General features: G+C 32.8%; 1 protein-coding gene across 1 annotated transcript in view; it reads left to right on the forward strand.

Annotated features, from left to right (window-relative positions):
• The first annotated feature begins 761 nt into the window (after positions 1 to 761).
• The window catches only part of LOC145279721 (uncharacterized), a 121684-nt gene continuing 94588 nt past the window's right edge, over positions 762 to 27857 (forward strand). The window contains exon 1 of the mRNA XM_080131011.1: positions 762 to 1417. Coding sequence (XP_079987137.1) covers positions 799 to 1417 — 619 coding nt within the window. The 5' untranslated portion in view covers positions 762 to 798. The remainder of the gene's footprint in view (positions 1418 to 27857) is intronic.

Raw genomic sequence — 27857 nt, forward strand, 5'->3', positions numbered from 1 at the left:
GTTCTTCTTTTTCCTGTAATCCCCCCCCCCACAGAGTGTTCGCTTGCAAGAAATAGAATCTGATTTTGGAATGCATGGGGAGATTTAGTGAAGGGTGTTAATCTAAATAATATCAGACTTTTTACCAAAATGACTGGATTCGGCATTAAATAACCCGAAAAAGGTTGATATGCCGTAAAACAAAACAACCGATTTTTTAATTGTTGTTGTTGCTTACTTCTTTCGAAAAAAAAAATGCTGGGTGTTAAGTATGTCGGTTATCATGTTAACTTGATTAACAAGAACAATCATCCCACAAACCAAAAACAAAAAGCTCCCACCATTCTTTAATATCGTAAGATTTACGCTGATAAAACTACAACCGAAGTGTGTGATTTTTATGAATGATAGATATTTATGAATGAACGAAAGAATGAATGAATGAATTATTTTATGAAAATATTGATATTCTGAAAAGTCAGCTGACATCGATTAGATGCAAAGAAATTAATCAGTTTTTATCGAACAGAAGAGGAGATATTAAAAACAAAATAAATCGGCTAAAAAAGGTGTATATCCTTGCCTCTTCTTCTCTTCAAACAACAGCGTAAGTAGATAAGTAAATAAGTCGGTTGCTTAAAAATAAATAAACAAATAAATAACATTGACGGTGGATTTGTGAAGAGGGTGTGCGAAGAAAACAGCGAATCAGCGCCAAGAAGAGTCTATAGGTACGGACTATTCCAACTTCGTATCCTAAGCTCCGCCCCACCGTTGACTTGTACAATAAATATAGAAAAGAGGCCACCACCCACAACGATGTGGAACCGTCCGCTTGGAGGAAGTGCGAGTGGAAGGTGCGCTGCAACGGATGGTCCCAAATGCGACTTATTGAAATTTTTTGGCCTCAGTTCTTTGATCTACAGCATAAATGTTGCAATTCTCTTGATAATCGCGTTATCGACGGATTACTGGGAGTACCGAGGTTTCGATTTTGTCGGCCTTTATAAAGTCATCTCGAAATCAAATCGTAGCAAGGTGATTATACCCCGGGATACGAATACCTACCTTCAGTTTTTGTATTATTACCCTAGACCATTTCCGGACACGGTAGAGCTGACGAGCGTGCCCTTGAGGAACGAAACCTTTTACCAATCACCTATATTAGTCCGGAAGTATTATATTAATTACACGGGATTGGCTCCGCCCCGATCAGAGGAGAACCCCGCCGGTAGGGACAAGTATGGCCGTTCGGGGAGACGGAAAACGCGGAAGAACGGAAAGGTTACAACAACAGCATCTCCGAAAAGAGCAACGTCGAATAATGTTTTGCCAAAGGAGATCGACGCCTCGATGTTGGGTCCACACTTGGACATTTCTGAAATTGTCATCTTCTTACAATATGGCAATCTTTTTCGAGACTGCGAAGACTTAGAAAGTAAGTACACAACTTATAATTTATAATAGTATTTAGAACGCTTTTTGTCTAGGAACATGAATAAAATTTCACACAAATTTGGGGATACCTTAAGTAGGACGGTATCTTGTTCTGATTGAGATGTCTAGTTAAGAGTTTTGCATTTTTATCACTTTAAACCAAGGATGACCTACGACCCCCCTCCCCTTCTTTTTCCGACACCTTGTGCCTAATTTGTTTAAATGTATTTTAAATAGATATTCAGCAAATTGATATTACAAAGTGTAGTTTCTATTCTGACGCTACGCTCAATCCTAAAAATAAACGAAAATTCTATGAGAAAAGTATCTTTCCTAGAACTACCCGTCTGGGCCGGCGCTGTTTCCAAGCTGACAATAACATGGTCGTTTTCAAGTCTAATGTAAACAAGTTCTTATCAAGCCGTTGTTTTAAATAACCAAGTACTACCCCGGTTCCACCATTACCGATCATCATGATGTTGTCTCATCGGCTACGTGACAGTCATAAACACTTACCCTCTAGTGGCTTTTGGGTGTTGATAAATGATAATCCGCCTCAGTAAAAAAATATATGATGTCCTCGGTCAGTGGCGGATAAGTTAAAACGTACGGGTATAGCTTTATGGAAAACATAAAAACATTCAATTATAGATGTTATAATTTCGGGCAGTTCTCTACCCTTTCTCAAAAATAGCATCTTTTATATAAAAAAAAAAACATGCACATCAAATACGTTTTAAAAGTTTTTTCTTTTCCTTTCCTTTTCTTTGTGTTTGTTTTTATTTAACTATAATCAACACTTGCATTGTGATATGTAGATAAAAGTGGGAAATATTCGACATATTAAAAACCGATCTTGTGTCTAAATTTGCCCTCGTGAAGAGGAGAAAAATAAATAGGAACATGGGCTCACTACGTATAAACGACAGACCGACCCATTTTCAAATGTTAACACTGCAGTCATAGTTTCATGAAAACAAATAATTCATATCGCTAATATTATTCGGACTACTGTTCTCATCTTGAATGTTATTCGCACAACATTGCAGTCTGTGTAACCTTCTTCGGGTGTATATTGTTGAACTCGGAAATCTTTTTATTGAACTGGGGAATATGCACGAAATTTCGAACGGAACCCTTCATTTAATCCACTGGGGTAGCACGCTCTCCTTTCGTCATCCATGACTAGGTAGAAGTTCTAAGTAATTCGCAATTAGTGTCGCTTGCACTGTCGATTAAACAGAGAGAATGTTACCAGCGTAGATTAAATATAGGGTTCCGTACAAAATACCGTGCAGATTTCCAAGTTCGATAGAAAGATCCCAAACTTTCGAGATGAGAACAGTAGTCCTAATAATCCGAATAATACGAATTATCAATCCTCATCTAAAAAAATTCCGAAGCATAAAAAAATAGGATGAAAACACAAACCATACATAAAGATATGCATACGGACATTCATATACAATAACAGATTTGTATACTTGTTATCACAGAAAGCATCCGGCAAGGCATAATTTCCTTCATTTTTGGAGACGTGGTGCGTGTTATTGCTCGTCGCATTAGGCGCCCTCGTCCGTGATGAAATGTCACTTCGTGGTTTCTCCACATTATACCGACCCGTGCCTAGCTTTGCCTTTGTGGGAGAAAAGTAAACAAACGCGCGTGTGCACGTACGCACGCACACATTCACACACAGATATAGTCAGCAACATACAGATGTTTTGACATATCACAATGTTTCAGATAGGGTTTTATTACAATAACAAATAATTCTTATCTTCAAACTTGACTCTAGTTGCACAAGACATGTGTATTTAAATGTATAAAAATCGGAATACCCTTCTGAAAAATGTATATATATATATATATATATATATATATATATATATATATATATATATATATATATATATATATATATATATATATATATCATGGTCCTGGGGACTTGTTAGGTTAATATGCACATTTACACACGCGCGCGCACACACACACACACACACACATCACATCACATATATATATTTTTATACATGCGCGTGTGTGGGGGGGGGTGCGTATTAGCCTAACGAGTCCTCAAGAGCATGAAACACGGGACAATCTGTGCAGCTTAAATGTCATATATTTTCATAAATTACTACTTAGCTCTTCTTAAGTATTGAACGCTGTTGAAGTAAATACTGAAAATATATATAAATAGTATATCCCCTTATAACATTTTATGCGGACATATGAAATAATATATATATATATATATAATCATATAATATCATAATATAATGATATCTATGCACATGGTTACATTATTTGCACTGTATATACATATGCATATTTTATAGTAAATATTTCTATTTATGCAAGAATTATTCAAAAAATATTTTATGAATCATTTTCGATATAATTTAAAATTATTTTATTCTAAAATATACACCTCTACTTTTTATTGAGCACTATTTAATGCAGATTTTAGAATTTACTCGATGTGTTTAATGTGAACGTGTGTTGTGGCTATTATCGAGACTGTCAATGTTCAGCGCAAAAGGTCCTTACACATTTATTCCCAATGTCAAATTACCATAATTTGTTTTTTAATTGGGATGTAATAAGTTAGTTTATTTAATCTATGCAATTTATAAAACATTCGTTTAATCGTTTAAACAGAAATAAGATTAGGAAACTGAAAAAAAAGAGCAACTTTGAACTAACGGGACAGAAGTTACCGGGAATAAATCAACTGCAAACGTGGGCTTCAGATAGGAATCTAAGCATATATATATATTAGACTAGACTACCCGTGACCCGTTGGGTCAGTATGTTATATTGTTATATTAGCTATGGAATTCATGTATAAGCGTGACACTTGTTACGTAAAGAAAAAAGTTTTTTCCTAACATAACAGAAACATTTCTATGAAAGTATATTCAAATCAAAAATCACAGACGGATCACTCAAACATGATAAAAAAAATCCTCCCAATTCGTGTAAAGTTACCTATTTTTCCGAATAATCGCTCAAACATCGAAAATTAAACCTGATTTTCCTACGAATCGAACGCCGTAGAAAGTCATTTAACAGCAAAAACGCACATGAACCTACCGATGAGAAATATAAGAATGAAAAATCCATATTGGAATCCTTCAACCAAGTTATAGAAACTTAAAATCTAAAAGAAAAAAGATTAATTAAACCTGAAGCAAAAGAATAAAACCTAAATAAATAAAATAAAATAAAACTAATATTGAAACAGATTAGTAAATGTGTCAACAAATTCACCGTTCTCACACAACTATTTTCTATCTAGAAATGTAAACAAAAAATAAAAAAAAGAAGGAAGGGAAAAGGACAGATAGAAAATAGTAGTAGTAGTAGTAGTAGTAGTAGTAGTAGTAGTAGTAGTAGTAGTAGTCTTGGCTTTACTACAATTTTTCTTAGGTTTGTCAACGGGTTAAAGGTGTTTAGTTGTAAGAAAATAGCGACAGTATAGTTGTAATAAAGAATCGTTGCAAAACACCCCAACTCTTCTTATGTTAAATAATAATTTCGAAATAATAACGTTAATATTTCAGTGTGCAGGTCAAACTCTGCAAAAGAAGCGATTTGTGTTTATTTGTTTACGTTGTTATTGGCTAATGTTTATGCGCGCATGCGCAACCAGATGTCGTAAACCAAATAGTGGGTTACATCACTCGTTACAAGGTCATTTGAGTTATATATATATATATATATATATTATAGTACGTTATAAAATATATATGGCGATTAAGCTACACAGAATATTCCGCATTTCATCTACGCTGGGATTCATCAGGCTTATATATATATATATATATATATATATATATATATATATATATATATATATATATATATATATATAATTGTCCACTGAGACGTATTTAGTCGTCTACAACTTCTCAGAGTGGCTGCACCTAGCGAGATTCGAAATCGGGACCCGATGGTAAGAAGCCTAAACTCTTACTACTTGTCCACCTCACACGACTGTCTGGATATATATCACGATTTACATAGATGTTATTTGTTTTTGTTTTTGCGATACGTTTTGAATGAATTCAGTTATTTACAAAAGTGCATGTTTACCAAACTTCAAGTTGGGAATAATTGTCACTAAAACAATATATATGCCGCTCCCCATATTGGGGTACCAAATTGATTAAAGGGAAAATTATTCCTAACTCGCTTTTAGGTAAAAATGCACTTTTGTAAATAACTGAATTCATTCAAAACGTATCACAAAAACAAAAACAAATAACATCTACGTATATGTATATGCAGACTTTGAGATTTGAAAAAAAAATTAGTCGACCGCCGGTCGAGTGTGAGGGAAAATTTACTCGCCCCAAAATATTTTTACTCGTCCGACTTTATGTCTTTGTTTCAGTCAATAATAGCAAATAATTTTAGAACAATTCAAGAAATTACCGTGTGTATAATCTAACAAGAAAATATGTGTTTAACTCTTGTAAATCAACTATTTTATTACTACAAACATTTCAGTAAATATTCAACAAAACGTTAAAATACAACACCAGTTTCTCTATATAGCATCATTCATATTATTGTTCCATAAAAATACGAATCATTTCTTCGGATGCTGATACGTAGTATGAAAATGACAATTGAAATATAAATAATTCAAGACTGTGTTTATTGGTACCGTTAGAAAACGAATATATCTAACTTTATACACAAAGAAAACATAATATAAAATCACACCCTTGAAATAAATATATTTTTAAATGCAAAACAAATATTAGAGATTCATTTTTTCATTAAAACATTTTAATATGAAGTCTCTAATTGAAAAATATTCTGAAGCACACAATCATCCCAACAGCTCAAAAGAATCAGAAATAGTTACTTACAATAATTACTAAACAAAACTCGAGGCGAGATCATAAAAATGGACATTTAGCATCATATAGCATTGAACATTTCAGCGAAATTTATATAGATTAACCTAGTAATTAAATACCTTTGTTAATGAAACATTATACATCTATTCTATATTTTTATTTTTTACAAGGTAAGTCGAAATAAATGTATAACATGTTATTAATAATCAGCCGTCTTGATATTTTTATATGTTTACATTTTTATAATTCATGTCCAGATTTTTTTTATATATATCCTGATACATTTCTATCGTCCCTGGAATAAATAATTTTTGTTTACGAAGAAACAAAACTAAAGCGAAAACTGATTACTTAGTTGTTGTATAATTTAATTTTCGGTGCGTGCTTGACGGAACGATGCGTTTTTTTCCTCTTTCAAATGTTCGTCTTTACTTTTGTAAGCATGAAGTATATGTAGTTGTAGGGTCGAAGAATTTTTTTTCCGAATTATTTTCAAAATCAGAGAGCTAAATGAAGGCGACATTTTGACTACACGCCAAATGTGTAAATTTGACCTCTTGTTGACCTTTAGCGTGACCACTCTTTTTTTTTCAATACGATATTCCAACGGTCTCACAGCTATCGATGAAAGAATTCACAAATGATGAGACATAGCTTATTCTAAGTCAGCGCATGTTTGAGGGTCGTAAAATAAATGAGTTTTCCCGTTTCTTTATTTAAAGAAATTTTATCGACTGGCGGGACAGTTATTTACGACTTTTAGTCGCCCCAAGAAATTTTCAATCGACTTTGGCGACCGGTCATGTAAAGTCTCAAAAACTGTGTGTATGTATATATATATGTATATATATATATATATGTATGTATGCATGTATATGTATATATATGTGTATATAAATGTATATATACGTATATGTGTATATACGTATATATATGTATATATATTTATATATGTATATATATGCATATATATGTACATATATATATTTATATATGTATATATATATGTGTATATATATGTATATATATTACTATATGTATATATGTGTATATATATAACTACTTCCTTTACTCACATAAAATTAATATACGAAAGTATAAATTTATGCGTAAACTTAAAGTATTTACTTCAAAAGTGTTTAATACGTAGGTAGAGCTAGTTAGTAAGTTATAAAATATATATGGCGATTAAGCTACACTGAATATCTGTCGTTTTTATATACGCATCTTTGAGATTTCAGTAAGCCAATCAGCTTTCTAGTATCCACCGCGCCCTTCCTATCAGCCAATGAACATGCACTTACAGGACAAAGGCCTATTTGACCTCTGGTTGACCTGTTCCTTTGTGTGTGCTCTATTTTGCCTGGATATCTAGTTTCTTGACCTGTTTTAAATCTAGGTTAGTGTTTTTTGTTATATATATATATATATATATATATATATATATATATATATATATATATATATATAATAAACCAACTCCGGACAAAAACAGCCATACTAGAAATAAAATAAAAATACTAATAATGAAAAAGATAAATGCAACTATAGATACCGCACATTTGCCCACTTCAAAATAAATTTCTAGCCAAAAGCATAGTTTACCAGGCCACAATATTCGCGAAAGAAACCCCGAATAACAAGAAATATTACGTAGGTATAACTTCCTTAGATTTCAAAACTCGATATTATGATCACAAAAGTACATTCAACAATGAAAAACACCGTATGAAAACAAAGCTAGCAAATAAATACTGGGAACTCAAGGAAGGCTGCCGTTCGCCGGTAGTTGAATGGAAAATAGTAAGACAAGGAAACACCTGTAGAGACCTAGACGACCCATGTAGATTATGCCTTCATGAAAAATTTGCTATCCTGTACTTTAAAGAACCCCAACGTCTATTAAACTGTAGGAGAGAAATAGCGAACAACTGTGTTCACAGTATAAAATTTACTATAGGATAGAGATATTAAATAACTTTAAAAATAACAAAAACAATAGAAAATAAACAAATAAATAAATAAAATAAATAAACATGCATATACATAAACTATCATACATATATATGTATGTATGTATGTATGTATGTATGTATGTATGTATGTATATATATAAACTAACATAAAAAAACTAACCTAGATTTAAAACAGGTCAAGAAACTAGATATCCAGGCTAAATAGAACACACACAAAAAATCAGGTCAACCAGAGGTCAAATGGGCCTTTGTCCTGTAAGTGCATGTTCATTGGCTGATAGGAAGGGCGCGGTGGATACAAGAAAGCTGATTGGCTAACTAAAATCTCAATAGAAGGTGCGTATATAAAAACGACAGGCAACCATAAAATTCGCGCATAAGCCTAAAGAATCCTAGAGTGGATAAAACGCGGAATATTCAGTGTAGCTTAATCGCCATATATATTTTATAACTTACTAACTAGCTCTACCTACGTATTGAGCACTTTTGAAGTAAATACTTAAATTTTACGCATAAATTTATATTTTCGTATATTAATTTTATGTGAGTAAATGAAGTAGTTATATATATATGTGTGTGTGTGTGTGTGTGTGTGTGTGTGTGTGTGTGTGTGTGCGTGCGTGTGTGTGTGTGTATTCTTAAAAGTTTTATAGCCTTTAAAATTATATAAAAGAACATTCAATTTTTATATTTTTTATCATTCGTTGGAAAACTATTTAGACAGTAAGTTATTTAATCACCTGCAGTCACTGTATCAACTTGCTCTCCCGAATTTACAATAGTCCTAGCGTTAATTTAAGGGATCGGCAGTTGTTTACCATAAAGAACAGTCTCGAGGATTAATACATATGTGTGTGTGTGTGTGTGTGTGTGTGTGTGTGTGTGTGTGTGTGTGTGTGTGTGTGTGTGTGTGTATGTGTGTGTGTGTGTGCTTTAAAATATTACACAAAGAATTCATATGTATTGGTGCATATATTGCGTGTATACTTTATGAACATAATTCATGAAATATATTTATGAAGCCTTCGTGTACGAGTACAAATGAAAAAGATGAATATATTTGTTGTGCGTTAGGTACAGGCTGTGAGACATCTAAACAAACAAATCTAGCTGCTCGCTGGCTATTGATTTATTTCTATGGATGTATACAAGGAGATTAAGTTAATCATATCTCTCAACTATCAAATATTATATATACACATATATATATATGTATGCATGTATATATATATATATATATATATATATATATAGTGTGTGTGTGTGTGTGTGTGTGTGTGTGTGTGTGTGTGTGTGTGTGTGTGTGAAACACGTTTCTTGTAAAAGCCTATTAAACTGCTCGAATGTAGATTCTAGCTGATATAAATTATTTTATTTACGCACTATATATTATAGTGTCTGTTGGGAATCAGCTATCATCAAAGTCAGGATAAAATTCGGCTGATCATTGCAAAAAGATTTTTCAGCTTTTCTTTCGTATCGAAAGTGCCAAAATCGAGGTTAATAATGGGTCAATAGACGTTTAGAGGTGTTCATGTTCTTCCGTTCCAACATGTAAACTATTCCGTGTGTTTAATAAAATTGATTGCCGCTAGTTGTTCGTTTAAGCGGGAGAATATATATTTAAAGTTATATTTATTCATATTTATTCGGGAATATTTCTGGTTAGATAGATTTGTGAGATCATGTTGATTACATATTCTATAGCGTGTTTGAGGCATATTTTTGCTTTTTTTATATTTAGTTGCTTGTTCTGTATTGTAATTTTAAGTCTTCAGTATTGTTCTGCACGTGTAGTAGTGGAATGTTATGATAGGAAATCATAATCTGCATTTAACTCGGATCGTAAAAATAGCGGTCCTTTCTCTCTTTCTCCGTTTTGTTCTCTCTTTTTTGTTTTTCTCTTATTGTGCACGTCGTTAAACGGTGTCTTCTGGTATTTGGTATCATCTAAAGATAAAGTTAAAGGTTTCATTTGAGATATGATTTAAATAGTGTCTATTAGATTTGACTTTATAGTTAGTTAATGGGGTAACTGGATATTTTATTTGATGCAGAGAACGCAAGCAAATATGCAAATCTCTGTTATATAAGTTTTAATAGTTAAAGGTAATGAACAAGTGCAAAATATGATAGTTAATATATATATATATATATATATATATATATATATATATATATATATATATATTGTATTGTTAATTTCCCCAGTTCACTATACAAGTTTTACCAAACGTTATAGATCAATCAGCTACACATCTGTGGTTCAATAATGCCGTAAAACTGCGCTAAAACTTTTTATCATTCCTTATACAACCCATGACCTGTTATATCAGTATTTTTTATATATCTTTAGCATATATATATATATATATATATATATATATATATATATATATATATATATATATAAAGTGAAATTGTCTCTCTATGTATATGTGTGTACACTTCCCTGCCAAACTACTCTGTCAGTTTTAAGTCTACAGACTCGAGATTTAATATAAGAAGTATTGAGATTTGGGAAAATCTTTTTAATCAGTTTTTGGCCAGAAATGTGGCTGTCAAGGGATCAAAGTTCCACGATTTTACCCTTGAAACTCTGCCAAACTCCTCCGCAAATTTTGGGTCTAAACCCTTAAAATTTTAGATGTAGGTTGCTTGGACATGGATCAAACTTCTTAATTTGATTTGAGCTCAAAACAATAAATGTTGAGGGGGTCAAAATTGGGGTCAAGTTTTCAAAAATTGATCTCTGCAGTCTCTAGCAAACTATTCATCAAATTCTGAGTCTAAACATTTGAAATTTTACATAAAGGGTATTCAGACATGCAGCAAGCTTTTTAATCAGTTTTGGACGAAAAATTTGCTGCCAATAGGTCAAAGTTGAAAGATTTGACCTTTTCAGACTCTACCAAACTCCTTCGCCAATTTTGGGTCTAAACACTTTAAATTTTAGATGTAGCTTACCTGGACATGAGTCAAACTTTTTAATATATATACATCTGCACATAAAGTTATGAACAGTACACAGGGCGCGGGCAAAACCGGGCTGAACTGCTAAGAGATCTCAATAAATACTAAAGTTTCCATAATATTGATATTGAATTTGATAGCAGTTATAAATTGAGATGTGCAAAGTTTTGTATCGAGAAAGATTGGTATTTATTTAACAAGAAACTACAGTTTTTTTTCCATAGCCAATAACAACAAAACATTAGTAATAACTAGGGCTATGACAACAGCATAATCTTTTCATTGTTTTGACTCTCGAGTCTGTATCCGTTGATATCGTATATGCTTTTATATATATGGTTCTCGGTTGATTAACTGTATCTAACTCGAGAGACAAAATGATGATGAGAATAGTCTGTTGTCATAGCCCTAGTAACAACAAAAGAAAGATAACTCTGTTGGAAATATCTCAATACGAACTCTCTAAAGTTGAAAAATGACGGATTGTAAATTGTATACGCAGCGTGTTTCGAAGAAAGAATAGACGTTTATTTACAAATATTCTAACAAGTCGGGGTTTTTTCTGTAAATTCTGAAGATGACTATAAAATTCGATTTTTATATTATTTTTATTATTAATGTGCCGTGTGTATTGACCATGAAAAAACAGCTGAATTTTTAAAAATAAAGATAAAATGTGCTTGATACACAATCTTCTATTCATGGTAAAAATATTTCTATTCATATAAGTAATATCTAATTATAACATTACATACCTAAACAAGAATAGGTTTTAAAGTTCTAAAATTCATGGTAAAATTATGACTCATGGACTCGTGGTTCAATGGATAAAGCGTTGGGTAATAGTCTGCTTTAAGTGATAATCTTCTGAGTGTTGAAGATTCAATCTTCAGTACAGGCGATACAAAGAATATAATTAAGAATTACTAAAGACTTCTACTCGATCGTGGCTGATGGAACAAGAGCAGTCCTACCCGTAGATGAAAGAGAGGTTCTCGTTCGAAATTCCGCAAAGATTCCCACATTCGACATAAAGATCCCCGAGTTCGATCAACGCACCTGATAAAGATCGACGGTTACAACGGCCCAAACGTTTTGAAATTAATATCCAAGATAAAAACTGTGGTCAGAATAATGTAAAAATACATACGATCAAATCTTTATCTGAAAAAAATACCGATCTTACTGAGTACGTTTGAACAATCTATGTGCGATATTAAATATCACTACGTATTCAGAGAATAACTCGCCTCTTCATGGATGTTGTGACGGCATGTTCCGGGAGCTTACGATTGTAACATAATCTGGAAGCCCGTTATATTCACCGTGACGGCTTTACTAAAATGATTTAATTTTTGCGCGATTAAAACCAATATTTTGTTCCTGTTTATTAACTGTCGTCTGCTGAATTGGCTGAGCGTTTTATCATATTCCGGCGGTTTACGCATATACAAAAAACAAGTCATTTTCTGCATAAGTACCCAAATATAATTACATGAAACAAAATAATTAAATTGAAGAATTAGGTTGGTATCGTTTAATGTCAATGCATATTGCGATGGAAGAACTTTGACTAGACATATTTTTTATTTGCATAATTCCCATTAATATTTTTCATCGTCTTCTCGTTCAGTTTTCTCCATCATAGGCTAAGAGGAAAACACCTTTCTAATTACATTATTTTAAAATCGATCACAAGGAATGTATATGACGTCATCACGTAAGGTTAGCTAAAATAAGATGCATGAATGTTTTTTGTTTTATTGCTGTTGTTGTTGTTGTTTTTTGTTTTTTTTTAATAGAAACTAATTGAAATTTACAAGTGTATAGTTGAACAGTTTAAACTATCCTTTCTGTAAACCTTCCAACTCACCTCATGCATTGCACATGCTCAATACAGCATGTATAAGACTAGAAGTAAAAAGGAAATTATTTACTATTTTCAGTCCAAGAGTTTCAGTCTGGATAAGATATTGTTCTGTTCAGACATGTGAGATATACCCCCCAGAATTTACCTTCTCGCTATGAAAAAAAGTTAGCTTACCAGGAAATGTCGACACTACTGCTTTAACATTTTTCGTAGGCGAGTGTGTATTTCACCTAGTGCACTGACTTTTTAAACCCCACGTGACCTTGCAGAGGATGTAAATATGACTTATCTCATTTCAATTTATTTCTGTCGAACAATTAGCACACAAAATTTAACATACATACTCCTTATAGAATGCGTTTGGTCACATCTTTGAAAACATTATTTCCTAAAGTTAATTTGAAAATATTAGAAGACCAAATAATGTTGTAACATATTTTACTGAATGATTAAAATAATTATTTTCTGAGATTTTCGGAGTAAGCCGTATCCCTTTCTCTCTTCACAACGGGCTGATTCTTCGGGGTTAATGACTAAAACTAAAAGAGATGTTGCGAGTCTATCTGTGCTCTATCATTATTTTTATGAGAAGTATTTAACTGAGCTTCAATCACCCCCCCCCTGCAAAATATTCACAACAAACACTCGTTTAGCTACAACTAATTTCAACAATTTCCATCACTGTTTATTTGTACTTAAATCTAAATACAAATTCCATGAACAAAGTTTCTTTCCTAGAAGTGGCCGCCTGTGGAACTCTATATCGCGAGTCTGCTTTCCAGCTGAAAACAACATGGTCGTCTTCAAGTCTAATGTAAACAAGTTCTTGTTAGGCCGTCCTCTTAATAAAATTCTAGTCAAGTTCCATCACTACCGATCTGTTGTCTTAGTGACCACTTTACACTTATTCACCCGTATCCTCAAATGTCCTTTATGCTTTGATAAGGGATGATATATACTTTCTGTCCACCACAGCAAGATGTGACACAAAGTCGAAAGGTGGAGTGTTCAAGCCAGTGCCCCTCCTTTAGTGGCACTCTGGCCTAGCAAAAATAGACCGAGCATCCCCATCGGCATTCTACGGTAGCGGCGCTTCAGGCAACAAGCGAAAAATCTGTCTCACCCGAAAGTCGGATGGCTAGGCCTGGGAGGGTGGACCTCTTTGGTAATACCCAGGCGACACACCTCAGTCCGACAGGTACTGGGCCAGGTACTGGGCTAGGTACTGAGCCAGGTACTGGCCTCACACCTATTGGGCTGATTAGCAAAAACAGATTCTTGACTGGTAATTTCTACTCACTCCAAGCAGTTAGAGCAGGAAATAGACTTACTCTCCAGTATTCTAAGAATAGGAGGCTTTGATAAGAAATGACTCCCATTGTAAAAAATATGAAATAACAAACAAATGTTTGATATCGCCAGTCAAACAATTATGTATAAAAGACAATTCAAAATCCTGCCAACATTTTTGGATTATCAAAAAATAAATGTAAAACTTTAATTGTTATTTCTCTTTCAAACGCCCAGCATATGAATACCAGAAATCTATAACATTGATTATTGAAAAACAGGCTTACGAAGTCGAAAAGTATAAGAAACAACTCCGATTACTGGAATTAAAAAATCTAACTTTTAGAATTCTAACATATCCGAAAGCAAATATAAAAGTAGAAGTTTTGGTAAATTTGTACTTGGTTTCCACCTTAACATTTTCCTTTAAAATGACGACTTTTATAAGTTTACGGGTATGCTGAAACGAATATCACATTTAAAATTTCCGCAAATTAGTAATTTTCCTGATTTTTAGCAATGTAATTTCTTATGGTAAAAGTGGTGGCCATTGTTGCACGCGCAAGCACGTATATTTTTTGGCATAATTAATATACTCACTATTTCATAACTAGCTATAACATATACTGACCCAACGGGTCATGGGTATTCTAGTATATATATATATATATATATATATATACTAGAATATATGTGTGTGGCTGTGTCTGTGTGTGTCTGTGTCTGTGTATGTATCTCTACCTCTATGTCTTCTCTATTTCTACTATTATATAAAAGTCACTGTGTGTGTGCATAGGTTCGAAAACAGCTTAGCATATCTTTTTCAAATTTTACACAAAAGTAATTTATATGTCTGGCAGTGTTCTTAGATATGTTTTGTACAGAAATTCATCCAATGACTATCGAAAATTGAAAAATATCGATCTATAAAATAGTTTTTTTTTCTCATAGATAAAAAAAAAATAATTTTTACAGGTGAATTTTTTTTCAGTTACACCGGCCAAGAGAGATATTATCAGCAAATCAAGGGAGATTCAGTTCTCAGCAAATCTGTTTTTTTTTCTTAAAGTAACAGAACTATTGTTATTTGGAGATAAAGCTCAGGGGTAGAGTATTACATCGAATAGTCCCCTGTTCAAGTCCGGGTGTATCTCACAATTTTATTTTAATTTTTTTTCTATTAATGAGTTCAATTTATGATAGAAGAAGAGGCACCATTTAAAATCGCTGCAAAACATTTCTTCGCTTGCATATTTTAAAACTAAACATTAATCAGAAGTGACTTTTCCAGAGAATTCATGGTCAAACGCACATATCAGCTGACGTGATATTGTAAACAAACACAGGCGAAAATTGATGAATGACATTATCATTATTATTTTTTATTTTATTTTTATTTTTATTTTTGCGAATTAGTCCACCAGGTAAATTATCCCTCGTTATATATGATATTCAATAGAGGATTAATGCTATGATAATATATACGCAATCTGTTAAATTAAAATATCATGTGTAAGCTTATAGAACGACTGGGCAACGCCGAGCGTCCAGCTAGTATATATATATATATATATATATATATATATATATATATATATATATGTGTGTGTGTGTGTGTGTGTGTGTGTGTGTGTGTGTGTGCATATATGTATATACATATGTATATATATATATATATATATGTACACATGTATATATCATCATCAGCAGTGTTCCGTCTTAATTCGAGGTTGCATTCCCCCAGTGGCTTAAACGCGCCCCCAGATACCAATCTGGATATTTCTACGACTCTCCGCAGTAAATACAACGCCTTTCCTTCCCAAATTTTCACTCATCTGGTACTGGCCATGCTCATCGTTGCTTAACTTCGGTGATCTGGACATGACCAGTGTTTAACCGTGATTATGCTATATATATATATATATATATATATATATATATATATATATATATATATATATATATATATATGTATGTATATGTATATATATATATGAATGGAAATGTATAAAAAAAGAATACGAAAAGTATAAAAGCTTATAACTTTTCTTTATTCGTTTTCAATTGGTGACGTGCAGGAATACAAAATAATATTATGAAAAAAAAATTAAAAACTTTTTTTATAAGTACATGATTTTTATAAGTACATAATTTTACACACACACACACACATATATATATATATATATATATATATATATATATATATATATATATATATATACTTCTCCTATATCACAGAAATTAATTTAGTTCCCCAAAAAGCCTCAGTACTTTATTTCGCTCCTAATGTAACTATCGCTAGACGTCGCATCCCTATTATATAACCTCGCATCTTTTTTCCTCTTCTGATGAGAAGCATTAGGCTTCGAAATACCATTGTATAAAGAGTTATCACTTACTCTACATCCCAATTGATATATACCTTTATTGAATAAATAAATTTATATATATGACTATATAGTTTTATATCGTCATTTTCTTTCTTTATTGATTTCTACACACGCACACACACACACATGTGTGTGTATGTATTTATATATGTATATATGTATATGCATATGTTTATATATATGTATATGTATATATGTATATGTATATATATTTAAATATATATGACTATATACATGTATGCGCATATATATGCATATATACGTATATACACTGCGTATCAAATTATTAACGAGTTTACATTTTTTTAAATATTTAAGGAACGAGTGAATAAAAATCCATGAAACTTTGAGAAAGTGCTTACAATCCTATTCAGCTACTTCAGTCAGAAAATAAAAGTATTTAAAGTAGTATTAGTTAAACTATGGCAAAAGATAGGAATATCTGTTGATTTCAGTGTAGCAAGTTATTAACTAGGTTGAGACAAAACAAAATATACCTATAACTTGTTTATTAAAATAATTTTCAAACATTAAAAGAACTAGGGAAAATGTTTAGAACACAATAACTACATAGCAATTTCAACGTTGACATAATTAAAAGGGGATATGCGATCCTTTTTTATGAATGACTTGTAAAAGACGTTGGTCCACAGAATTAGTCAACTTTGTGATTTCGTCAACAGTTATTCCTCACGATACCTCCTGAAGAGCATCCCATAACTCATCTTTGCTCTTAAAAAAAAAAAAAAAAAAAAAATTGGCTTCCGCTTGCATAGAGGCGTCGCTTTATGATACTCTAAAGGTTCTCAATTGGGTTCAAATCTGGTGAATTTGCAGGCCACTCCATCTTCCGTAGCCCAGTGAACCCCAGTTGTTGCAAATACTCTTTGCTTTTGTTTGCTGTATGCGAGGGAGTATTATCCTGCATAAAATAATGATTTTTCTGAACGTCAACCTTTGCTTCTTCAGCCATGGTTCAAAGTGCTCCTTCAGAAAAGCTATGCAAGCATTTGGGGTTCTCCATGGGCCAACTAAAGTACCTCCAATAATCCCAGCCCAAATCATTATCCCACCACCACCTTGTTGGCGCCTTAAACGCTGATGACGATGCCGTCCATCTAGGACCCATCCCTTGCTCCAACCATCTGAGCCATCAAGAGTGAACAAAACTTTGGAAAAATCCGTTTTCATGTTGTACTTTTAGACTTATTCTTCAATCCGGCTTGGTCAAAGACTTTTCGACTTGTCTGTCTTGGGTTATTAACAACTTCAAGTTTAATTTGGAGTAGAGAACGGCGTGAAACAACTCTAGATTTACCTTTATCAGCTCTCTTACGTACATTTGTAGGGTCCTTGACAAAGTTATTCATAGTTTGATGGTACCTTCCTATCATTTTTGATATTTTGAGGGTAGCTTTACCTTTTGCTAGCTGTTCTGTAATAGTACGCTTTTTAGAACTATTAAAACCACCTTTACGACCCATTTTATTGACGAAACAAACTGCCTTGTTAATAATTTGACACACCTCAAATACCGTGGATTTAGTAATTACGATGATAAGTTATTTACATTACGCGGAACAGTACGAAAATTTCACAGTACGCGCAGCTTAGCATTGCCGACGTCTCCGAAGCTTTTGATACGGAACTACCGGTAAGTTTCTGAAACTGTGTATGTGTGTTTGCATGTATAATTCATATATTTAAACTAGAAAACCTTACTTAAACACTGATCTTAATTAATATAAGACGTTTCAATGATACTAATATTTGTTTTCAGAGCAGTTATAAATCTAAATTTTTTCTGACAAGTGCAAAGTTTTGTATCAAGCAAAATCGGTCTTTATATTAAAAAATACAGCTGTTACTTCATAGCTAATACAAATGGAACACTTATGAAAATTCGACTCATTCTAAAACCTCTGATTCCAACTCAGGCTCCGCAACGTTGCTGGAAACCTATTAGAATTTTACTGCACTCATCCATAAATGATAATGATTGCTTCCAAAATTAGAAATAAACCATTTCCTCCAATGTGGCATAACCACATTGATAATGATTGTAAACTTTATTTATTTTGACTCTTTTCTCTCTCTCTCTCTCTCTCTCCCTCTCTCTCTCTCTCTCTCTCTCTCTCTCTCTCCTTATTTCTTTTTCTTTTTTTTCATTCTTTCTCCCTTATCAGTTACACTTTTTTGGGGGCTGTTTTACCAAATATGAAAACCAGCCCGACCACCAATTACGACGTCTGATTTGACAAGTCAGCCGCCTTCCCGACTGGCGACTATTCAGTTGTTCTATGAAAAATACAACACTATCAACAACTCAAGATAAAATCCAATATTTTCAGATTGCCTTTATGGAAAATGCTGTGTCAGCGGACGGAAGGGCGGTAGTATGCGAAAATCGACGCGTAATGCATTTTGGCCAGATTTCCGCACCAATTTTGTACAATAACCGTCATCTGCAAAATATAAATCGCACCCGTTTTTCAGAACGCGATCGATTTTTGTATGTTTAAAATAAATTATTGCTTTTTGTTTACTTTTCTGGAATTATATAAAGCAATCGTACAAAAGCAGAGCTTGTTTCGCTACAACTCTACATTCATTTTTTTATCGTTATCCCGTAATATTTATTTACCAGTTTTTAATCACAATAATAAGCATATAGTTCCTAATATTAGAAATTTAGTTGACGTATTTATCGAAGTGTTGTGTCAAAAAGCACTAAAGTGTCAATAAAAGAAAAATGCATTTTCAGTGGCACAACTTTTTCTGTTAAGACAGATTGAGATTTTAATACTGCCCTACTATATTCATACATTACAATTAAATGTTGAAATCAATTTTACTACAGTAGAAACATCGGTACGATAAGCAATTTGAAAGTCCGTTAAGAATCGAGATAACACGATGCAGTTTTTTGGGGGGATTTTCACATTTTTTTTTTTTTTTTTTTTTTTTCCTATTTTCGGCTCCATGAGCCTTCCTTGGAGTGATACAAATATTTTTTCTGTGTGTCGAAATCTTACAACGTTGCCGAAAATCGCCGACTTTTTCCGGTCTTTTTATTACTGACTGATAGCCGAAATTAAATACGCTGATACGCGTGTACAAATCTTAAAACCAATTTTACTACAGTAGAAGAATCGGTATAATAGGAAATTTGAAAGTCTATTAAGAAACTAGATCATTCGACGCATGATGTTTTTCTAATCTATATATTAGTACGATGTGCTATTTTGTGCTATTTTTGTGTCACGCTTACTTTTTTTTTTCTTCCGAGTGGTAATCATTTCATTATGATCTTCCAATTCTTGTAATAAATAATTTTACCAAGTTTGGTTTTGGTTTCGGTTTCGTTTATAGCTGATGGTACTCAAGTAATCTATATTTTTATAAATAATTTTACCAAGAATTCTTCATAAGTTTTGGTTTCAGTTTCGATTATAGCTGATGGCACTCAAGTCATATATTTTTTATAATTTACCAAGAATTCTTCATAAGTTTTGGCTACGGTTTCGATTATAGCTGATGCTCACAAGTCAAATGGATATATTTTTTTTTCTGAAATCATAATTTTATAATATGTAAGAATCGATAGAAAATTGACTCTATAATAATATGTACGAAATCTGCATAAATTAAAATATCATATTTAAGCGTATTTTACGGCCAGACTACGCCGGACGGACCTGCTAGCTTAGAAAAATACTTTTGCAGTTTTAACAAAAGAGCTACAATAATATCAGGGTGTCACCATTTACGCTGAACATACACAGAATGCCAACATCAATATATTACATATGAAAGAGAGCATTTTTTTTAAGGATTGGACATTCCCAGCATAGAGATACATTAAGAAAAACTGCATTGGCTGCTCCATGCGAATCTAGCGATTCAGATAGCGAATCAATCGAGGAACAGACTGATTTTCCGATGCAAGTCTCGGCATCAACGATAAATGTCGGATGAGGAAGATGACGTACTGTTGATGGAGAGAAAAGTCGGTACGCTTAGCCAGGCGGCGCAACAAGCTATTACCTTAGAGGCAAGTCATCACCCGTTTGCGGCATTTCCTGATCCGGTAGAAAGAAAAAGAATCCAGCCGGAAATAAACAGGATTAGCACGAAGAGGGGGAGAGTGAAAAAGGATAAGGAGAAAGGGGGTTGTTAAGGATGGGTAAAAACTATATTCTGTTTTTATTTAAGTTATAATTTCTCCGTCCTAAAATAAAAGAAAAATTCTTTCTCAGTTGCTTTATTCACTAATGATAATCGGAAAGATAGCAGTGCTTCCTGTTTGAACAGAGTATGTGGAATGGTAAGAAGGTAAGAATTAAAGAAAATAACTAAGCAGAACATGGAGCTATCGAATGTCATTTCCCCAATGTCAATTTGATAATTGTGACGCGATTAACGTCGATGTTTAATGTAAAAATGAGAAAATAGAGAAAAAAAATATATTCACGAATATGCTGTTGTGTATATCAAACTAAAAGACATTATCTTTTGTGTGTGTATAAATTATTGTAACGGTGACATGCATTTTTTATTTGTAAATTCAATTAAATAATTGTATTATTTTGTTATGTTGTATACAGTGATGGAATAGCGCGTGGGAAATGAAAAATAATATATATATATATATATATATATATATATATATATATATATATATATATATATATATATATCATTGAGGGGGGGAGAATAACATGGGTATGCGTGTAAGATAATCGCAGGCCACTCCGGGAAGAAAAATATTCGATGCGTTGCACACGCGCAAATGGATTCAAATGTGAAGAATGTGGGACTTTCCGCCGTTGTCTAACGGAATGTATAATTTGACCCAGATACCGGCCAAATGGTTGAAACAATAGACAAATGAAATATTAAAGATTCGAATAGGAAAAGAATTTTATAAATAAAATCGTCACAGAGAAAAAGGCAGTCAATCGGTCAGAGGGGGAGCAGCGACGCGCGTCACCACTTTTTTCGTCGTTCGATATCTGACGACCAGGCATCCTCCAGAAACGTCAAAACATAGAAAAATAATTTGTCACCGAAAGACTGATTTGTCTATGCAAAATAAAACCAATATATTTTTGTAGATCAACTGTGTTGTGATTTTTACTTCGCGTGTATGGATATATTTTGTACCAGCGACAACGCTTCTTGATCCACTAGCCACAGCGATTACATAAGTAGAATTTGTTAATAAAACAAAAAGGAAGGCGCGATTATATATATATGGTTTATTCAATGTCAAAATGACAGGGGGTAAAACCATATCTAACACGGATTTTTTTTTTTTCAAATTTGCTACGCTCTTAGATCTCCATGAAAGGAATTGCACTTGTTAAACATCTCAAGGTCAAGGGGTTCATAAGATATGACCTTGACCTTTTACAAAAATATGAATTTTTATGAAGAAGTGACCAAATTTATAAGACGATATCTCTGTTATTTATGGGCCTAAAAAGTTCATTCATATATTATTTTAAAGTACTTGGATAGATCTATAATTTTATCTGGGAATATTTTTTTCAAGGTCAACTTTTTTAAGTTGACCTTGACCTTAACTTTTAACCTGAATTATCTTAAAAACCGTTCCTTCAATTTCTTTTATATTTTGACAGAAGATTTGTCTATCTTATATATTCCAAATTTCGTGATGGGCCTTTCAGTAGAACTATCATTACGAGCGTTTTAAAGAAGTGGGCAAATTCAAAATGGCGGAACGTAGTACCTGCGACTTCATATAAAACATTTTGATATTTCCCAATATGGTCAATTTTGATATCTTTGCAAAGCTTTTTTATACCGATCAATATTTGCATAAAGACCATGGTCAAAAAGTAAAAAAAAACAATGTTGATGAAATTGAATTTTCTTCAATTGTTTTATTTTTTGTTTTTGTTTTTTTAATGCAACACGGATTTTGTTATGGAAAATAATGATATAATTAGTGCTGAGGTAGTTAATCAGAATCTAGAACATCTAGATATTTTTTTAGTAATCGGAATCAGAAAACTTATATGTGACAAACCAATGAAAAGTGGTATTTCAAACTTATGTGACAAAAGGATTCTAAAAAATGTTAAACATTTATTTTGTTTGTATTAAAAGATATGTAGAACATTTATTTTTAAGCTACTAGCGAAAATAAAAGCTAAGAACATAAAAAATATGATGTGTATTTATTTTAGCTGTGTGAAAAAAAAAAACATAAAACATGACCTTTTTCCTGCCCAGTTCTTCAGCATTAACAAATCTGACAAGAAAGTGCTAAAAGATATTAAAATACTTTGGTTTTTCATTATATTAAACTTTTATCACCTCTATGTTAGACATCTTCTAATTTTTGAAGTCACCGTCCCTTTACTGTTATAAAAATACATTCTCAATATATGTAGTAGAGGGGATTGGTGAAGATAAAAAGCAATAAAAAAAGTATTTAAAAAATATATATTGAAATCGTTTTGCCAGTTGAGTTTGACTTGGAACAGATAAGACAAGAAAATTCATGCAACAAGATTGACATTTTGCCAGTCACCATAAAAATGTAAGTTCTATTTTCATTAATTTTATGTAGAATTTTAGTAGATATTTTTATTAAAATGGTGAACCTGTAGGAGCGTCACTCCTACTAAAAATATGTTTCTGTTCGGTTTCTTGCTATTTTTCAGTGGATTATTATTGAATGGACACTTATATGCAAGATTATTAAAGAAAAAAAATTAAAAATTAATATTTCTAAATTTGTAAGGGTTGCTCACTTTTTAGTTACGACGTTATAGAAAATCGATACCCTATTTTGTAAACACGTGAATGAATTTGTTTCTTTTGCCTATTTTTTGTACTTATGTATTTTAGCTACTGTGCTGAAATAGCGTTATTACGAGGGGTGTCCAATAAGTAATGCCCCTGGCCCACTTCCCATAGCAGTAGAAAAACGAAACGTGGCACAGTTATTAGTCTTTCCCTACATAGGAACCACCCAGAGTTGTGCACTTCTCCCATCGTTTAATCCAGCTCTGGAGACCGTTTTTGTAGAACACCCCGAGCTGGTCCTCCAACCACGACGTGACTTCAGAAATCAAGGCTGCATCATCTGGGAAACGCTTTCCTTTCAAAAACAACTTCATGGCTGGGAAGAGGTGAAAGTCAGAGGGTGCAAAGTCATGAGAATAGGGAGGATGGGGAAGGATTTCATAACCACACGCCCGTGCTTCTGATCTGGCAACATCCGAGTTGTAGACAAGAGCGTTGTCATGCAGGAGGAAGGTACCTTTACTGATCTTGCCCCGCCTCTTGATTTTGATAGCTTCCCTTAATTTCCTCAAAAATGAAGCATAATAGGCTCCTGTAATTGTGGTACTCTTTGCCAGGAAATTTGTCATCACTACTCCGTCCTGGTCCCAGAAGACTGTGAGCATGACCTTGCCAGCGGAGGGCTGCACCCTTGCCTTTTTTGGAGGTGGTGAGTCCAAGTGCTTCCACTGCATTGACTGGTCTCTGGATCATAGTGATGAACCCAGGTTTCATCCTGTGTAATCAGTCTTTTGAAAATCTTTGACTCATCTTCTTGGCACATCTCCAAATTCATCCTCGAACACTCGACGCGTTCTCGCTTCTGGAATAGTGTGAACAACCTGGAAATCCATCTGGCAGAAACCTTATACATATGCAAATGGTCATGAATGATAGTTTCCACAGACCCTGTACTAATCTTGGGCTATTTGGCGAATAGTAATGCGCTGATCTTCCAAAGTGGCAGCCTCAACTTGACGGACAGATGCCTCATCAATGGCAGAAGGGGGCGACCAGATCTGGGAGCTGTTTCCACAGACTTCCGGCAATGTTTGAATTCACGATGCCAGCGTTTTACAAGTTCATATGATGGGACATTATCACCATAAGTTTCTTTCATTTCATCAAAAGTCTCCTGTGGTGTGCGTCCTTTCAAATACAAAAACCGGATCACTGCTCGACATTCAACAGGCTCCATTTCACACCTGATTCAGTTTAAACACCTATAAAACAGAAACCACAATTAGTTCAGAGCTGTAATTTGCCACATAACCTGTAGAGATATAAAGCATTGTACATGCAAAGTTTCAGCTAGATCAGACAACTGGAAATGGATCAGGCGCATTACTTATTGCACGCCCCTCGTATTTCGAAAGTCATTCTTAAGATGGAGAGGGGTGTTTTGTAGGGACCTCTAAACGTTTGTAAAGAATTTTGTACATAATCCCGTGACGTCAGACTTGTGTTTACTTTACGAAATATGGAACGACAGAAGCGACTTAATGCTTTTTTATAAACCTTTGTTTATCCTCTTCAAATGGCAACTAATAAATAATATTTGTTATAATTTTGTTAGGTTTTAAGTTTTACACAGTTTGATTATTAGTAATATTATAAACATTTATATATTAACTATAAAATTCGGTTTTACTAAATATTTACGACTGTTCCTTTGGTTAATTATGGATTTCCATACTTTATTTGGTAAAAAGGGACAACCTAGAAACCGTAGTGATCTTTGAAATAGTTAATTTTTCGCACAATAATATTTTTCAATCGTCTTTAATCTGATGATGAAATAGATTACAAGAGTCGTGGTTATATTATAACTTAATATTAAAATAAAATTTAAACACGGTTATTTTTTTAAATCTATGTTGTAATGGAAATTTTGAAATAATGGAGTTTTAATCTTTTAAAATCAATTAACTTTTAGGAAGTTTTTACTTCGCAATTCAAGGGGAGAAAAAACGTTATTTTAAAAAAAAAGGATTAATTTTTTAATTTCAAATTCAAGGTAAGTTTTTGTCCAATTTGTGCATTTAAAATGTAAAAAAATAAATATTTTGTATTTATTGGAACTCTTATCTTTCATAATAAATAGTAATTTCGATCAATTTAAATATATTTCGTTAAACTTGTGAATGAGGAAGGAATCTTATCTTTGTCAAATACGCGAAAAACTAGATTTCCACAAGATACAATTAATAAAGTATAGCAGTTTTACAAAAGTGAAGAAGTCAGTCGAGTAATGCCTGGGAGAAATGATTACAAGACTGTTTTAAAGGATGGGGAACGGGTTCAGGAACAAAAATATCTTGTAACCTGAAAGAGGCATTTAAAATGTTCACATCAAAGCATCAAGAGCAAATAGGCTTCTCTAAATTCGCCGAGCTTAGACCAAAAGAATGCGTGCTAGCAGGTGGTGTTAGGACTCATACTCTTTGCATTTGCACAATCCATCAGAATATAAAGTTGATGATTACAGGATCTCATCTGGCTAAACTGACTGAAGGAGAAAGTCATCATTTGACAGATTTCAACCAATGCATACTTGCTGTTACATGCAATGAAGCATCGACAAATTGTTACTTGGGTGACTGCTCATCTTGCAACAAACTGATGGATGATTTTGTTATGCAAGAAATTTTTCAAAAAAATTCAATTGATGATTTTGTATACAAACAGTGGTTATCAACTGATAGAACCATTCTACAAACTCTATCACAATCTACAGAGGAATTTATTGAAACTTTCCATGCAGGCCTTCAAAAATTGAAGAAGCATAATTTCATTTCCAAAGCACAATCAAAATTTTCTTCTGATAGAAAAGGTTCTTTAAAGTTTGGTGAAGTCTTAGCAATAGAAGATTTTTCTGAGAATTATTCATTTATTTTGTAAGATTCAGCTCAAGGATTCTACTGGAATAATGATCAAGTTACATTGCACCCATTCATCTACTACTATAGAAATAGAATTGACCTTGAGCATATTACTTTCGATTTGACATGGAATGATCCATAAATATATATATATATATATATATATATATATATATATATATATATATACTTGTTTATTGTTATATAAACATGCTCACATCCCGCTGCTACAAACAGCCACTTGCTTCAATCAAACAACAGATATCATCAGGCAGCGACTTGACTATTCAAATGTTCAATGAATAATAATTATTCATTGAACATTTGAATAGTCAAGTCGCTGCCTGATGAAATCTGTTGTTTGATTGAAACAAGTGGCTGTTTGTAGCAGCGGGATGTGAGCATGTTTATATAACAATAAACAAGTATTATCAGCTCTTTTTGTTGAGCACTATCTAACAACCTCGTTGAATTCACTAGTCCATTACTTTTGAATAAAAAAAACCCGAGTATATATATATAAAAAAATAATAATAATAAAATAAAATAAATAAATAAATAAATAACACCGTATAAAAACAACACTAGCGAATAAATACTGGAAACTCAAAGAAAGCGGACATTCGCCGGTAATCGAATGGAAAATAATGAGACAAGCTACCACGTGCAGATATTTAGACGACCCATGTAAATTATGCCTCCATGAAATATTTGCTATCCTGTACTTTAAAGAACCTCAAAATCTATTAAACTGTAGACGAGAAATAGCAAACAACTGTGTTCACAAAATACAACTTACTTTAGGATAGCGATACAAAATAGCTTTAAAATTAACAATAACAATAGAAAACAAACAAATAAATAAATTAATAAACATGAATATACATAAACGATCACACATATATGTATATATATATGTATATATATGTGCATGTGTGTGTGTACACATAGGTATATTTATATATATATAAAAAAAGGAAGGAAAACGTCTACCTTAAACCACTAACCTAGTTCTAAAACAAATCCTTTGTTCGATAAAATGCATGCCCATTGGCTGATAGGAAGGGGCGCGGTGGATACTAGAAAGCTGATTGGCTAACTAGAAATCCTCAACATATATAAAAACAAGAAGCAACGACAGAATTCGCGCATAAGCCTGACGAATCCTATAGTTGGATGAAACGTAGAATATTCAGTGTAGCTTAATCGCCATATATATTTTATAAATTACTAACTAGCTCTACCTACGTATTGAGCACTTTTGAAGTAAATACTTAAAGTTTACGCATAAATCTATACTTTCATATATTAAATTTATGCGAATAAATGAAGTAGTTATATATATATATATATATATATAT

This window comes from Euprymna scolopes, chromosome 7 (assembly GCF_053919585.1).
Source record: "Euprymna scolopes isolate OS-2025 chromosome 7, ASM5391958v1, whole genome shotgun sequence".
Taxonomy (NCBI): Eukaryota; Metazoa; Mollusca; class Cephalopoda; order Sepiida; family Sepiolidae; genus Euprymna; species Euprymna scolopes.